Raw genomic sequence first — 16,445 nt, 5'->3', positions numbered from 1 at the left:
AGAGCAGAGGTTACGCTTGTCCGGGTACTGACGGGAAGAGCGGTCACAAGGCTGACTCCTGAGTGTTGGGAATGTTCCAGGTCTTTGTCTGGGTGGGTTATACGTACGTGTGCATGGGTACAGATACACTAAGGTTCGTGCTCTGTACTGTAAGTTAGACTGAAACAATAGTTTTTTTTTTTTTTTCTAGAGAGAGAGTGCGTGCATGTGCTAGCACGAGGGGGGAGGTAGGCAGGGGGAGGGGGAGAATCTTAAGCAGACTCCATGTCCAGCATGGAGCCCAACTTGGGGCTCGATTTCATGACCCTAAGATCATGACCTGAGCCAAAATCAGGGGCTTAGCCTACCGCACCACCCAGGTGCCCCACCTAACCAAGCTTTAAAAAAAAAGGAAGATGGATGTAGAGGGGAGGAAAAATAATTTTTTTCCATTCTTCTGACTTCTTGGCTGAGACCCCTGAAATAAAAGAGATTAACACGTGAAAAACTGAAGTTTAACAACAGGTTTACCTCATGTATGCACGGGGGACGCCGAGGGGGCGATGAGTCACTCCCTGAGGTAGCCTGGAGTTCAGGCTTCGGTCCATCTCAGTGGGGAAAGGGGAGAGGAGTGAAAGCCTTTTAGGGGAGAATAAATGACTGTCAGGGAAGATGAAGGGGCCCTTAGAAAACAGATGGGAGGTATGACAGTTTGTGCCAAGGTTTGTCAGGATGTGGTGTCCATTTCTAGTCTCCTGATAAGACTTGGCCCCCCTGACTGAAGACACTCCTGGGGGGGGCGGCTTTAGGGAGACGGGGGTTCTGAGAAGGGCTCTCCCTGCATCTGCTGGCCCTCGGGGCCTCCAGCTCCCGACCCTCACCATACCAGGGTGGCCTGGGCCTCCCTGCGGAAGGAAGCTGGAAGGGAGGAGGAGGGTGGGAGGCCAGTGGGAAGCAGGAAGCCCGGAGCCGGTGGTGTCAGCAGAGGACGGGCATTCCAGGAGGAACGACGGCCAGGCTGGCCCCACAGGATGGAGGCTGCCCTGTCGGTCCTCCTGTGTTCACCTGTGCTGTGCAACGAGTGGCGCAGAACGGACCTGGCCGCGGACTCAGAACAGGGAGGAGTGAAGATCCTCCGGTCCACGCCATACCGGAGAGCTGCCCCGTGCTTTGTCCGTGGCTCCCAGCGGGGCAGCCGGCCACGTCTGGGCTTTCCTGAACGCCCTCCCTGGCAAGTCCCTGTGTTTAAATTTGATAATGCTTAATTTAAAAAGGTGATTAATTACTGCATTTAATTTAAAAGAACTTTGTTCAGTTTAATGTGCGGGTTTCCCATAGAAACCACTTGAACTGCGGTGGCCTCCACGGCGGCTTTATCAGCAGAGCCACCTGTCGGCTTCCCTGGCTTTCCTGACAAGCTGTCGCGCTGCTTGCGCCTTCCAGGGCAAACACTTTATTGTGAGGCCGCTGCAGCGCCTGGCACTAGCACAGCTGGTCTCTCTCTCTCCCTCTCCTGTCTCTGGGGCTCCGGCAGTGCGGGGCCTTCCCCAAGCAGGTAGGGGCAGAGTCGGGGCTCACCAGGGTGCCCTGCGGCCCGGGACATGGGCCCTGGGGCAGCACGGAGAGAACCTACGCTTACCAGAGCCCATGATGAAGAATGGCTTTCTTGGCCCAGCTTAGTTTTTTTCTTTTTCACATTCCTCCCTTGCCCCCAAGGAAGGGCTGAGCCAGTGTGCCATGGCAATGGGACTGGACCTTCCTGATGCTCCAGGGTCCCATGAGGGCTGAGTCTTAACACATTCTTCCAGGAGCGAGGGGGGCTCTTGTCCCAGCTCAGAACGAATTCATCTTCTAAATGGAAATGTCAAAACCTGGCAAACATGCTTGCTAATGGTTCTGGCGACGAGGTATTCGTGGGAAGCCAACAGGAGGCCATGTGAAAACGGATTTTGCCGAGGAAGCCGGGGCCTGTCACTCTCAAGGGGAAAGTCTGATGACCTAATCTCCGTTCCGCAGCAGGGCCCGACCACGGAGTGGAATTATTCTCTCTTTTGTCATTTTATTAGTTCTCAATAGGGAAGGTTTCAGCCCAAGCACCTGAGGGCAGGCAGTGGCGGGCGGCTTCTGGAGAGGGTTTCCAAGAAAGGGAGTTTCCAAATCAGAAGCGAAGGCAGCCAGAAAAGAGGGGGCAGGGGGTGCAGAATGGCCCAGCGAAGGGGGAGGACCCCTGAGGGCCATTTGTCGCCGTGCGTGTCATCGGAGGGGCGCACCAGTGGGTGAAGCCTCAGCGCTCCCAGGTTGGCTCACCCCTGCTGTCCCAGATGCTGAGCGTTAACCGCCGCACCTCCCGCCACTGTCTCCACCGCGCCTGGGGTCCCTGGGGTCCCTTCACGCCCACCCCGCAGCTGGGAATTCTCCCGCAGAGCTTGGGAGCAGGGGGCGGCCGCATGGCTGTGGAGAGTGCTCTTTGGTAAGCAGCAGGGTTCTACTTGACTTGTCGGTGGAGTACCTCAAGTGCACAAGGCCAGAAATTTTATGAAAAAATTGTTGTATTAAGGCCCATTTCCTTCAAAAGCATAAAGGGAAGGTCAAGTTCCTCCACCATTATTTTTAAGCTTTGTATTTTGAAATAGGTAGACTCACAGGAGGTTTCGAGCAGAGTACAGAGTCCGGTGAGCCCTTCCCTCAGTTTCACCCAATGGTGAGGTCTGAGATAATGTACGCCCACCACGCCGCAGGGATCCACACTGCAGACCTTGTGCAGTCTGCATCGGTGTTGTATGTGCTCACGTTCATGCAAGTGTGTCATTCTATGCATTAGAATCCCATGTATGGATTTGTGTGACCACCGTCACCACTGATACGCCTGCAGAGCCACCCTGCGGGGTGATACCTCCCCCCTTCTGTCCCTGTGCCTTGGCAGTCACTAATCCGTTCTGTCATTTCAAGAATGTTATATAAATGGGAATATAGTAAGCATTCAAGATTGGCTCTTGAATGCTTCAAGATTGGCTCTTTTTTCACCATGTATAATGAATGCCCTTATGCTCCATCTGATTTTTCACGTGTCAATAGTTCTTTTTTATTCAGTGTTCTGTTGTAGGGGTTCTACATCATTATTTATTAAATATCAAAATGTAACCTTTTGGATGTTGTTAGAGAATTTAAGCAATGGATGGGGTGGTTTCCATAGATGACCAATCCAAGATTCCTTAGTAAGGATACTTACTTTTCATATTTCAAATCATATACTACTATTAGTATGCAGTTTGTTCTCTAATTTGGGGGGGGAACCTGACTTTGCCATATACCAGTTCTAAACTATACAAGGCCTGTCTACAATCTTCCTAGGTCACTTGCACCGTTGAGGGCACGGCCGTGTCTGTCTCGTTGTGGGATTCCCCACTGAGCCCAGCACAGCTCCCTGCACGAGGCAGCCTGGCAACATATACCTTGCTGTGTGGACGACTCTTTTGGACCTAGTCCCGTACATGCACCCCAGGAGTCAAAGTGGCTACCTCGTGGAAGGTGCTAGCAGCCCAGTACATACATAGTTGTAGAGAGATTGGAGTCTATAGAAGGAAGAGGAAGGACCTGCCTTCTCTGGACGCCCAACTTACAGTTCTGTTAATGGAACTAGTGTTCTGCAGTTGACAAGGTAAGAGAATGCCAGCTTCTGGTTTCCCCGCTTCCAACCAGGTTTCCAAGTCAGCCCCACCAAGTGGGGGCTAAGTGGGCATCGCTGTGCAAAGGCAGGCTGCAAAGCCTTTTCCCAGGATGCACTCTGGCTTGGTGGCTACATGAACATCAAGAATGAAACAGGATGACCAGGTTATGAAGGCTTTGCTTTTTACTGAAAAAGTTGCTTTTCCTACCTGTGGCCATTCCTCACCCCACCCCCCCCTTTTCTGTTCCTTTGGTGAGATCTGGTGAAAGTAAACTCCGCCAGGAGTTGAAACCTGCCTCTGGAGCCGATTCTGTGTAATTCCACTGAGATGTTTAGCCATCAGCACTGTAATTATGTGTATTCATCTCTGTTGATGGGTGGCTCCTGAGGAAAATCTATTTTCAGGACCACATGTTTACATTGTTGAGCGAGAGGAGGTGCAAGATCAAAGCCCTCTGGCTGAGCGTGGGGCTGGCAGAGCCTCCAGGCTTGTGGTAAGAAGCGTGGGATGGGGAATGAGGACAAAGTGGAGAATGCACTTGGCTAATGACAGAAAGAAGCTGCTACGCTTCGTTTTCAACGTAATGGAAATTGCCCAAAGGTCGGAAAACGAGGGAGCAGCGTCTCCACACAAAGAGGTTTAAACTGAACATTAGGGACTGAGAACATGTGCGCCTGACTGTGGCTAAAGAAGGCAGGAAGAGCAGGTAGTTGTTGGCAGCAGGTGCCAACAGGATGGTGTAAGGGCCTGGAAGCTTCTCGGCCCTGCGCTCTGGTTATGGGGGTGGCAGGAGAAGGGACTTGTGCATGAGGAGGGTCACTTTAACTTGGTGCCTCTGTTCTGAGCTCCACGCTGCCTTTTCCAAGTCGAATGCTTTGTAGCTTTTCCTTACGCTGCTCTTCGGTGCTTTCAACTCGTTTAACCTAGTTCATTCTTTGTAGTAGGAACGACTAAGTGATTCCTCTGTGGTGTGCTAGCAGCGGGGCGCGGGGGGCAGGAGGCGCTGGCTTCCAGTCTTGGCTCAGCCACTTGCTAGTAGTGTGACTCGACTTCTCTGTTCCTCAAGTGGCCTTGTGCGTAAAATGGAGGTAATCAAATTTAGGATGGCCGAAAGAACTGAACGAGTTAGCACACGGAAAGCCTGGGTTACACGAACGGTTAGCTTTTACTGTTGAATAGCAGTTAGATATGCGGGGGTGCCCCATTGTAGCCACTGAGCACTTGTTTTCACCCACCTCTTCCATGTTTTTGTCCATATACAGAAGGGGTACCAGTAAGTTTCTCTGCCAGATTTCTGGACTGGCCAAAACAGAAAACAAAACCCAACAGAAACGTATTCAGTTCAGGGAGCCATGGTCTCCTGAGGATGTCACTCACGGACGCAGAAATCAAACAGGCTGACATTTCCAGAGGAGTCAGTGAAAAAAATTTTTTTTCCCGTTTGGGATTATTTCTCTTTATTCCTTTGCCTTCTTTATATTAGAGCATTAAGGATTATTGTAGGGACTTAATGAGTGTTGAGTAGAAATTCAGGTTTTCTTTGGAAAAGGTGAACCAATTAGCACAGAACGTTTAATGTGATCTGAGGTCTGAGACCCTGGGAGGAGAGCAAAAGCTGCCTCTTCACTAAGGGTTACATCTGTTTTTTGGTAAAAAGGCCTGGAGACCTCACTGTGGTCCTTGAGGACTGCGGTCCTGGGGCCCAGGCAGAGCAGGCTTTTCCAGCAAGGCCTGGCTTCTGTGCTGGGGACAGATGTGCAGCATCACTGTGGGCGGTCTTCCTGCGCGCCGCGCGCCGCCCCCCATCCCCCAGAGCAAAGATGGAGATGGACACAGGCCCTCTTGTTTCCAGATTCTCTGTGAATATTTACCCTCATTTTTTCCTCTGTCCTCTGTTTCTAAAGCGTGTGTTTCTCAGGGCACCTGGGTGGCTCAGTCGGTTAAGCATCCCAGCCCTTGATTGCGGCTCAGGCACGATCTGAGGGTCCTGAGATCGAGCCCCGTGTTGGGTGCTGCGCTGGGCGTGAAGCCTGCTTGAGACTGTCTCTCCCCCTTTCTCCCCTGTGCGCACTCCTCAAGTCTTTCTCCTGGTATGAGCGGCAGAAGCATGGTTACGAAGCATGACATCCAGGCATGGCCATTATCTAAGTAAAAGGAGCATGGGCCACTTGCTCAATCTGCCCATCTCCTTGCCTACAGGTAACACTCCGCCAGCACCACATGAAGGCCCGGGCTGTTGGAGGCGTGCCTGGCCACACGGTGCTCCTCTTGACCCCGCTTCTATCTAACTTCTCTTCAAGCCTGTCATCTTCGCCCTAAAAACATGTTCTTAAACTCACTCCCTTCATTTCAGTTCCAGCTTTAAGCTGGGAACCTAGTTCCTTCTAGAAGTTATACCAACAGGCCAGTATGTTTAAAATCGATTTCATCATTTCCTCTTTATGGATCTCTTTTTATTGAGAGGAAAAATCACATTGTTCAGGGGGGTTGTTCTGATGCCTGTCAAGCCATTTTGTCTCCGCACTGGTAGGAGAGTAATTCCTGCCCCAGGGCAGACTCTCAGGGGTGCGTGTATAGGAGTGGCTGGGCACATACATTCATAGTCACCAAGGATGAATAAGGTAACGATGAAAACCCCATTTCCATGCTTTTGAAACTAAGCAATGTACGGAATGCTCCCAACCTGATTTTTCAGAAAGAAAAATTTGTAGCGGCCAACTGATGGTTGTGGCACAGAGGATGTGTCCCTAGGCACCAGGGGAGAGGAGGAGGAAGCCGGGGGTGCAGGGCCCTGCCCAGGGCCAGGACTTCACCGAGGTGGACGTGGGAGGCAGTGACAGGAGGCTGGCAGGCAAGTAACTAGAATTGCCAGGATGATCCACTGTTAAACATTAGACAAAGTGTAGACATGGAATAAATTAAAATGAAGCTACTCCCCTAGTAAGTGGAAGCATACATCAGAAGTCCTTTCCTCTAACATTATGAGGTGGAGCTCATTCTGACCAGAACCGGGGTATCCCCGGCAGCAGTCAGCCGGTAACAGCCGTGTCTTCTGATAACCGGACAGTTACGGAAACGAGCAGTATAAGCGAAGTAAGAGTCAAGACGCCTGAACCATTTTGATCGTTTTATTTTATAATCTTCAAAATTTTCTGCCATGAGACAGGAATGCATGATAGAAATGGCTCAACATCTTCACATGAAACACTTGGATTCACTTTCATTCACAAGTTTTTCTAAAAACATCTACAATTTCATAATCCCACCCACTTGCAACCATTATCACAGATTTAATTGACCATTAGACAGTAGTTGCCGGCAAGAGGGCTGGAGCGCTTCCTGCGCATTAGTAGTGTCTTCTGAAACTACCACCCAACAGTATCACGATTATAAACCTCATCGTACACAGCAACCCCAACGGTGACTGGTGTCCCCAAACTCCCTGCTTCTCATGGAGAGCTGTATCGCCCAGGTACTTAAAGAAATGCTTCTTCTTCTAGAACTACTTGTTCATCTCAGCACATGCTGACCTGATGATTTAATTACACTGCTATAAGGCAAGTATATATGCCTGATACTTACTGATGCTCTGATAATTATGTATAGAACATACTGAAAAAAGATGGGATTGCTTGGAATCTATATCTCTTCTTTTGAAGAGAACTACTTTGAGGTTTTTTTTTTTTTTTGAACAACTGTAAACAAAAGGAAAGAGATATACATGGACATATACCTATACACATAGAGATATACACTGAGTATTTTCAATGTGGCGTATATCTTCCTATATAGATACACACAGAGTGTCTACACTCACCCCTTCACACATACCCGCACCCTTACATACAGCATGTGAATATAAATGTGAGTGTCCTTAGGAGTTCACTGGAGTTTGTATATTAATTACCAAATGATGATGAGATACCTGATTTGTATTACTCCTGAGAAGATACTAGAAGGGAATGACAGTTCTGATGCACTTTGGAATGGCACAATCACGTAAACACTTGCATACTTATACTTAAGACTTATGAACTCAAAGTTTCTAAACATGATCTAACAAAAAATTCAGCAAGTTAAAAAATAAATCAAAACATTTTTATAATCAATGTATAGACAAATATATAGGAAATGCATATTTGTCAGTAATTATAGTAGAAACATGTACTTAAGAAAAACAGTCATCTGACAAAGAAACAAAACAAAACTATCCAATGCATAATACATGCATTGCCCAAAATAGCAGAGGACAGCCACATCAGAACTGCAAGGCTTACAGCAACTCTACCAGAGAAAAATTACCATATATAGCAAGTCTGTTAAGTATGCAATTTATAAAAAATTACTGTGACTGTTATTCATACTTCTGTAAAAAAGAATTTGTAATTTTCAGTCTTACCCCTCAATATAATCTATATAAAAATTATAACTAAACCAATGAATTTCAAGCACCAATTCAAACTTACTGTATTTATATTTCTATTATCAAAAGAACAAATTATGAGGAAGGCTAAGTTAAATTAGCCAAGTAATTCTTACAGTTTAGTTTTATAGGCATGCGGTTTTTCTTCTTCCATTCACTTGAATGCCAAACATTGAAAAATGTTCCGGCCAGTAAAGGAATCCTTGGAGGAATCCATTATTTCTGAGTATTAATGGTTTAATATACATTAAAAGCTCTTTAACAAACCACTGCTTAGTTCTAAGATAAAATAGATCTGCACACAAGAAATGAAGGGACTGTCCCTCACGACGACTTAGAAAAGGCAGCACCGGAGAGCAGACTAGCAAGCACATCTGCACACCCAGAGCTCATGTAAGGAAACGGTGTTGGGGCTCAAGGCAACCCCACTGCAGGTGGCAATACTTAAGTTTTTCACTAAAAAATTTCCACTAGACATTTGGGGTGGGAGGATATCTCAGAGTGCATTTTTTCTTTTTTGGTTTTTTTTTTTTCTGATTTTTTTGTCTCGGGGGTGGGTGGGGGGGAGAAGTCTGAGCCAGTAGATGAGTAACAGTGTTTGTGATGCCTCTGGTTGTTCCTGAAGAAAACTGGTTCAGATAACAAGGGGCTTATTTTAAATCCATACAACTGCTGTTTTTGTTTCCAGTATTGACATCATACCACTTACATACACGGTAATTTCTGAGACAATGTTTCAGTCTTTCCTGCTATTAAAAGTTTGGTTAATTTTCAACACACACCCAACTGAACCTCCTAGGTCTGCTGCACTTGAGACTGCAGGTAAGACTACTGAAAACAGACCATGTGCAAACCCAGAGCTCCATCAGGAGTGACCTCCACCACTCCCCAGCCTGTTACCTGAACTCTGTCACGAGATCACATGCAGCTGAAGGAGGAGAGAGTCGCACTGAAGTCCTGCTGTTAAGACAGGAGCGAGGGGTCTTGCTGGTCCTCAGTAAGAATGGCTTCACTCTGAGTCGATGGCTCCTCATACATAGGCTCACCGAGCTCTTCACTGCCCCCTTCACTCTGCTCCTCGATGTGGTCCTCGCTGGGCTCCATAGTCTGTTCCAGGCTGTTCTCCAGAAGTGTGGGAGAACTGCTTATTCTACTTTCTTCAGCTGTCTCATTTAAGGGCTGGGAAGGAGGTGGTGTGGGAGTGTCAGACTGCATGACACTTTCGATGGAAGAGATGGGGGCTTTGGTTAGAGTACCATCAGCTACAATCTCATTTTGAGGCAAAGATAACTTTTCTACAAGTTTCCACTGAATGATGCTCATGTCTTTTCCACCAGTTGAAATCAGGTGACTGTCATTATGAGTAAAACTGACATTGGTGACATGGCTGCTGTGGGCACTATACTTGTGACTGGGAGCCTGGAAGAAACAAATCAGGAAAATTAAACTCATTCTTTACATGCCTGCTTACAGCAATGGAAGCGACTAGGTAAGGGAGGTAATTCAAATCACAGAGTCAGCAAATCTGAGGAATGGAGCTAGCAGCAATTTCCTTTTGCTACCTATTTCTATGGGAGAAACAAAACAGAGTAACTGGATATATATCCATACAGTTAGATCATATATTTAAAAAAATAACATCATAAATAATCTCATCCGGATGTCAGTCTCGTACACTTGTCAGAGCTTAGTAACTATTCTGCTGAGACAGCTAGGGGAGAATTTACTAGGCAGGCAGGACTAGGAGCTCTAGGAGCTTTATAATGTTAATCGTATGTATAACAAAATGTTTTAGTAGGTTTAGGAGATATTTACCTGCTAAAAAATTATTGATAAACAAAAATGAATAAAACTGTCTTCTGTAATGGTCTTCTTGACCCTAATGGCGAAGGAGCAAACAAGCAGTGCTGGCCTGGATGCTTCTGGGGGCACTGCCCCCCCCCTCGCCCCCGGGCCCCATGGCATCACAGGCAGTGAGGAGTAACTCTCCACATCTCTTCTCATCATCGACAAAAAAATATTCCCAGACAAAAGGCCCTACAACACTAGTTTTTATTAAAATGATTTTACCTTTGCTTTGGAGCAGGGATACTGAAACAGATGAACTTTGCAGAAGTCATCAGCAACAGCGATCACCTTCCTGTTGTGGGATCGCACCAGTGCATTGATATCAGTCCCGTCGGATCCTTCTGGCCAGACACCTTTGATATGGGAACACAGGGGTGTAGAAAAATTAGTCTAAAATATAACTGTGATACCACATGGGTTTATTTAATTTTAGAATCTTAATTCACTTTAATCTGTGTTCAGATTTCTTAGTGGCTCAACACTTCAAAGGATGAAGTTTTACCCAAAATCTAAAGTTTTACCCAAAATCTATTTTCAGTGAAAATAGACTCAAGATGGCAAATTTGAAGAAACAAAAGTACTCACTAGTAACCAGCAGGTGGTGCTACCAAATAGTTTTAGCTTAATTCACCTCCGCAAATAAGCTCTTCCTTTTTAAAGTTTCTAGTTGGAGGGGAAATTCTGTTACTTGTATAATAGCAAGGTGCAGAAAAACAAAGCTACAGCTCTAGTTCTTCAAAGTAGACTCTGGGGAAGCTGTGTAAAATGTACACACTCTTTCTTTGCTGTTCTCTTCAGGCAGGCACTTCAAAGAAAACTTCCAAGCTTCTTTCTTTTCTTAATAGAAGTGCATAGGCCATCCACTAGTCTACCATGCTATCCCATAGAATTTTCATAGAACTATTATTTATGTCCAGAGACATAACAAATTTAATTATTCTGAATCATTATGAAGCACTGGTGATCATGTTCAACATAATTAGCACACAACCCTATTAAGACTAGATGGAAATTATGGAATACAGAAGGGCTGAGATGCTGGCCTCTGAGAACAAATTAGTTTTTGGTAAATTTGCTAAAACAAGTCAAAACACTTCTTAACTGACATCTCTTAAATAAGTATTACCAGCTATTGGCTACTGTTTCAGTTTCACCCAGAATAATGAAATCGTGTTTGGACGAGTCAGAGTTCTTTTAATTTCTTGCTAGCCCAGTACTCTCCTCCATCTCTATAGAAGTTGTGTTTACCACAGGGATCTATAATGGATTATTTCTCTAATGTACACAGCATAAAGAACTGTTGTGATCTGTGAACAGGCTGGAGGAGAGACCCCCTGCCCCCCCGTCAGAAGGCAGAGATGTTGTTAAAGGGAAAGCACTAATATTCTGGACATTGCTTGAGGGATTGATGTCCCCCTCCTATCCAGTATTCTAATTACTGAGTAGAACATCTTTTCAGTTCTTTGCAGACAAGGCTTTATTATCTTAACTTTTCCACTGGTCTTGTAACTTTTTCAGAAGGATACCCCCAGATTGGGAAAAGGCTTACAAAACTGTCACAGAAAATATTTCAAGAAATATCTAAAACATCAGCTTAGGAATGATTTCCAAATTTTATCTTTAAATAATGTCTACTAAAAATGCCTTTATATATCTGAACAAATGGTGCTGGGACAACTGGACATTCACATGCAAGAGAGTAAGAACTGCTGACAAGGATGTGGGGAAACGGAACCCACCCCTCGTATGTCACTGGAACCCCTCGTATGTCACTGGCAGGAATGTAAATGGTGCAGCCACTTTGGAAAACATTCTGGCAGTTCTTCAAAAGGTTAAACACAAGGTTACCATTGGATTCTGGAATTCCACTCCAAGGTATATTTCAAGGGAAATGAAAACATGTCTATACAAAAACCTGCACATGCTTGTTCACAGCAGCATTATTTATACTAGCTGAAAAGTAGAAACAACCCAAGTGTCTGTCAACTGATAATGGATAAACAAAATGTGGTATATGCGTACAAGGAGGTATTACTCAGCCATAAAACAAAGTGCTGATACATGCTACAATGTGGATGAATCTTGAAAACATTCTACATGGAAGTCCAGACTAAGTTATTAGAGAAAGAAAGTAGATTAGTGGCGGTGGGTGCAGAGGGAGGGAGGGTCGGGGGTGACTGCTAATGGGTAGAAGGTTTCTTATTGGGGTGATGAAAATGTTCTCAAATTAGACAGTGGTGATGGCCACACTAGAGTTCTAAAACAACTGTACTGTAATCTTTAAGTAGGTGAATTATGTAGTATGCTCAATGAAGCTATTTTAAAAATGCCTTTACAAATTAAAATATTTCAGTTTTCACTTGAAGGAAAAAAAATGGGAAGGTGATCTGTGCTATTATGTATATTTCAAGTGTCTTTCATATTTACTGAGGACCAAAAGTCTGCTGGATTCTGCAGAGAACTTCATATTGGTCTGATCCTAATACACTTCATTTCTCTGAATCTGGCATTAATAGTGATAACACTGAAGAACACACGCAGACTGTTTTTCATTTAGAAATTTAAGCAAGTAATTATTATATATAAGAACCCCACAAGCCATCTTTTCCCATCAGGTGTCATGTTCTTACCAAAAACTTGAAAGCCTAGTACGCAGGTATATGTTGTCCAATCGGTGTCCTTACAATCTGATCGATTCCTGATTAGTTTGCAGCCATTTGGAATGTCCCCTTTAAATTTAGAAACAGGAAGTATAATCATAGTGCCTGTTTATAAATGTATCTGAAAGTGTATCTTGATTCAAACTAGCCACGTTTATTTGTATTTATAATCAATACACTGAAAAATGTTAAGATACATTTAAAAAGGAAAAAAGTGTTGCCTTTAACAGGGTTTATAAAAACTACAAAACTGTTCCCCACTGAAGTTGTTTTTCTTTAAAAAAGCATAAATGCCCATGCATTATACTCTTTCCTCTCTCCAGGAAAAGTTAAATACAAAGCCATATTAAAGCAGCAATCTCCCTGAGTAATTTCTTAGGACTACATGTCTACATATATAATAAGTTAATTCCTTACTTTCTTGGAGAGGTGAACCACATTTGAGATTCTCATTCCTTAGCTCAGAGTAACATATGTTTTGTCAAGTCAGAGAGCCAGCATGCACTCTACACAACTCAAATTCTGCACAGCCTGTTCATTTGCGCCCCTGACAGACACTTCTCAGCTGGATGTGATCATTCATACTTACAGTACAATATCTCATAGTCTCCTGAGTTAGACATTATATACTTGTTGTCTGGGGACCAGTCAAGGTGTGTGATATAGCTGGAATGTCCCTAGGGAATAACAGATCAACTATTAGAAAGCATTTAGCACTTTGAATAATAAATAGTTTAGTAGCCAACAGGTTTTCTGAGTAGCCATTCATCTGGAATTACTAATGTATATAGAGGAGTATCACAGCCTCTAGAACGGACCAGGGCTCACAGCAGGTCTTTAGTTCTTTCACCCTATCTTGTTGGTAACCGAAGGTGCAGGTATGCAAAGATGCCACATGATACATGAAGAGTTCTAGTAGAACTCTGGAATGGGGGCGCCTGGGTGGCTCAGTTGGGTCAAGCGTCTCTTGATTTTGGCCCAGGTCATGATCTCGGAGTCATGGGATCGAGCCCTGCATTGGGCTCTGCGCTCAGCGTGGTCTGTTCCTTCCCCACGCTCTTGCGTTCTAGCTCTAAAATAAATAAAATCTTGAAAAACCAAAAACAATAACTCTGGAATGAAAGAGATCTCACCACAGTGGAAACATTAAGCACCCGGAACTTGGGAGTATCCTGGCCTCTCCACCTAGGCAGCAGCAACAAGCACCTATTACCTGTGTCAGACTTCCAAGAAAGAGGAGTCTTGTAGATTTGTGCCTTAACAGACACTTCACAGATCACCTTCCCTTGGGTCTTTTTCCAAGTCCACTGGTGTCCCCTTTAGAAGGACTTAGTTTTTGAGAATGAAGTTAAGGGTTCTAAGTTGGTCACAGAGAGTACAGTTTTCCTGGGCTGCTGCTTAGCATCCGTGGTACACCTCAGAGGCTGGGGAAGATGGCGCAGATACATGGGCATGTGGAGGTCTCCTAGGAAGACTCTTATCTCCAAAGAATATTTCTGGGGAAAAGTCACCCAACATGTACTCCTTCAGAACAGCTGGATCCAATATGACCACCTAACTCATTAAAACATTCCTTAAACAGGAGACATGATCTTATTCTGCTCTAGTTTTTACTAACACTGTGGGAATTAAGACAAAAAACTACTAAATGCTGTATTTTGTTGCCTGTTGTAAGCATTTGATGATTTCTAAGCTAAATCACGCACAGGTCTTAATGGTGGCACAATGAGACTCAAAAGCACTTTTATCTCCTACAGTCTGTTGTAAAGCATATTTAATTTCTATTGTACTTTTTGAATCACTAGCTTTCTGCACACATTTTTTTAATTAAAAAATTCAAAGTACCTTAGGTGCAGTTTCTAATGATTTACACAAAGTACTCTAATTACTCTATTACCTTCTGAAAGCCTAACGACACCCCTCTGGAGCTATGATCTCCTCCACAGTGCTGTATAGCAAATATATTTATACATTTAAATAAATTTAAATGCTGTGAATTTGAGAACTGTGAAGCTCCTGAAATCACCAGAGATTAGGAGGTGTACTGGAAAACAGGTTGGGAATCACTTGCTAGGCACAATGGAGGCCTACCAGCTTCACAAGAATTCAAGTTTCAAAGCCAGAAAGATACATATGGTTACTGGATATTTTCTGAATCTGGCAGGATAAGGTTCACACAAATCCTTTTCATGATACACACGAGTCTGATGATGCCTGGCTCTGGTGTTAGAAGCCATGCCTCTCAGATAAGAAAACTGCTGGCTACATGCATGAAGGATTTTACCAGATTCATCAGGCAAAGTGCAGTCCTCCAAGAAGCATTCACAGTAATGTAGAAATATTTAAAAATATCATCTGGGACTGTGAAAAGGCTTTAATAACATTATTTAAAAGAGCATCAAAAGCATTGTATGTATACATAATCATGTAGTTCCATCTGCATTGGACACAGAACATATTTAGAAGGTAAATCAATATAAAGTATTCTCAAAAAGGACTCCTGAATAGCAAAAGTACCCAATATAGAAAAGACCTTGGGGAAGTTACCAATCCATACCAGGGAAAAAAATACTTTTTTCCCTGGTATGGATTCCAATAAATAAGGAAAAGATTAAATGTAACTATTCGGGGTCTATAATGTTACCTTCCCAGACACCACCCTGGAGTTTCTTTTTTTAAAAATTTATTTATTTGCAAGAGAGAGCAAAAGCAGTGGGAGAAGCAAGTTCCCCGCTGAGCAGGGAGCCTGATGTGGGACTTGATCCTAGGACGCTTAACTGACTGAGCCATCCAGGCGCCACGCACCCCCCCCTTCACGTTTCTGATGTGCTTTTGCTGGTTCAAGGGAAAGCTGTTCTTTAAAAAAAAAAACACACATACATATATGTATATATATGTGTATATATAAATGTGTGTGTATTTTTTTTTTTAATTTAAGTAATCTCTACACACCATGTGGGGCTTGAACTCAACAACCCTGAGGTCAAGAGCTGCATACTCTTCCATATGAGACAGCCAGGTGCCCTGAGGCAAAGCTATTCTTTAGAGTATTGAATAGCTGCCTATTCAGTCCACAGTCCACCCGCTTCTGTTAAGTTCCTAGGTGAAACACTGGATTTCCCAACCTCTTCTGGCAGCTAGAGGTGCCAGAAATCACTGAGTGGGGCTTCCAGGGAAACTTTAAGAGAATGGACTTAGGAGGAGGAGTACTTTCCCCCCTGCTCTGATCCTTTCCTCCCGGAACTAGTATCTGATGACCAAAGAATAAAAGACTATAAAGAAAGAAAGATTTTGAGTTCCTGATGACTTCTGCTTAAATGAGAACACATCCCTCATTTTTTTAAGTCACCAGGTACTGCATATATCCTGTTACAGTAACACTGAATCCTAATGCCTTACTGAAATACTGGATTAGTTTTTTGGAGATTTCTAAGCAGACAGTTTAAGACTTCTTTATTCTTCTCTTTTTGATGTAAGTTTCAATTACCAAAATCCTGGCAAAAAGGACACTGACTTTTACCAGCATTTCTTTCCTATCCTAACAGACTCTGTAATAGTACATCACTGCAACTTCAATATACTTCATTTCCTGTGCTACCATCTCAGAGCAGCAGTGTTAAAAGGAACACAGGAATTCGAATCAAACAGAAAGCCATTAGGTTGGCACTCAGGTATAGAATAAAATCATCTTAATCCTACTGCAAGTAGAGTAGAAACTTCAGGTCAATCAGAACACTTAAACTCTTTCAAGGAAAATAAACAATTATCTATAATTAGAAAACTCTTCTTGACCTTCCACAGATTCATATTAAATGCTGAAAAACACCCCTATGTACAACCCGTGCTCCTCTAGTTACTGAGAACAAT

At 44.1% G+C, this 16,445-nt stretch overlaps 1 protein-coding gene across 2 annotated transcripts in view; it reads right to left on the bottom strand.

The window, feature by feature from the left end:
- Nucleotides 1-6,761: 6,761 nt before the first annotated feature.
- The window catches only part of EML4 (EMAP like 4), a 147,140-nt gene continuing 137,456 nt past the window's right edge, over nt 6,762-16,445 (bottom strand). For both annotated transcript variants that reach the window (XM_027621109.2, XM_027621110.2), the window contains 4 exons: nt 13,168-13,255; nt 12,549-12,647; nt 10,141-10,271; nt 6,762-9,489 (listed from right to left, as the gene is read on the bottom strand). In XM_027621109.2, the coding sequence (XP_027476910.1) occupies nt 9,034-9,489; nt 10,141-10,271; nt 12,549-12,647; nt 13,168-13,255 (774 nt within the window). In that variant the 3' untranslated portion in view covers nt 6,762-9,033. The remainder of the gene's footprint in view (nt 9,490-10,140; nt 10,272-12,548; nt 12,648-13,167; nt 13,256-16,445) is intronic.

This window comes from Zalophus californianus, chromosome 8 (assembly GCF_009762305.2).
Source record: "Zalophus californianus isolate mZalCal1 chromosome 8, mZalCal1.pri.v2, whole genome shotgun sequence".
In the NCBI taxonomy this organism is placed as follows: domain Eukaryota; kingdom Metazoa; phylum Chordata; class Mammalia; order Carnivora; family Otariidae; genus Zalophus; species Zalophus californianus.
Note: the sequence above shows the minus strand (reverse complement) of the source record. Positions and strands in the feature narration are given on the sequence as shown.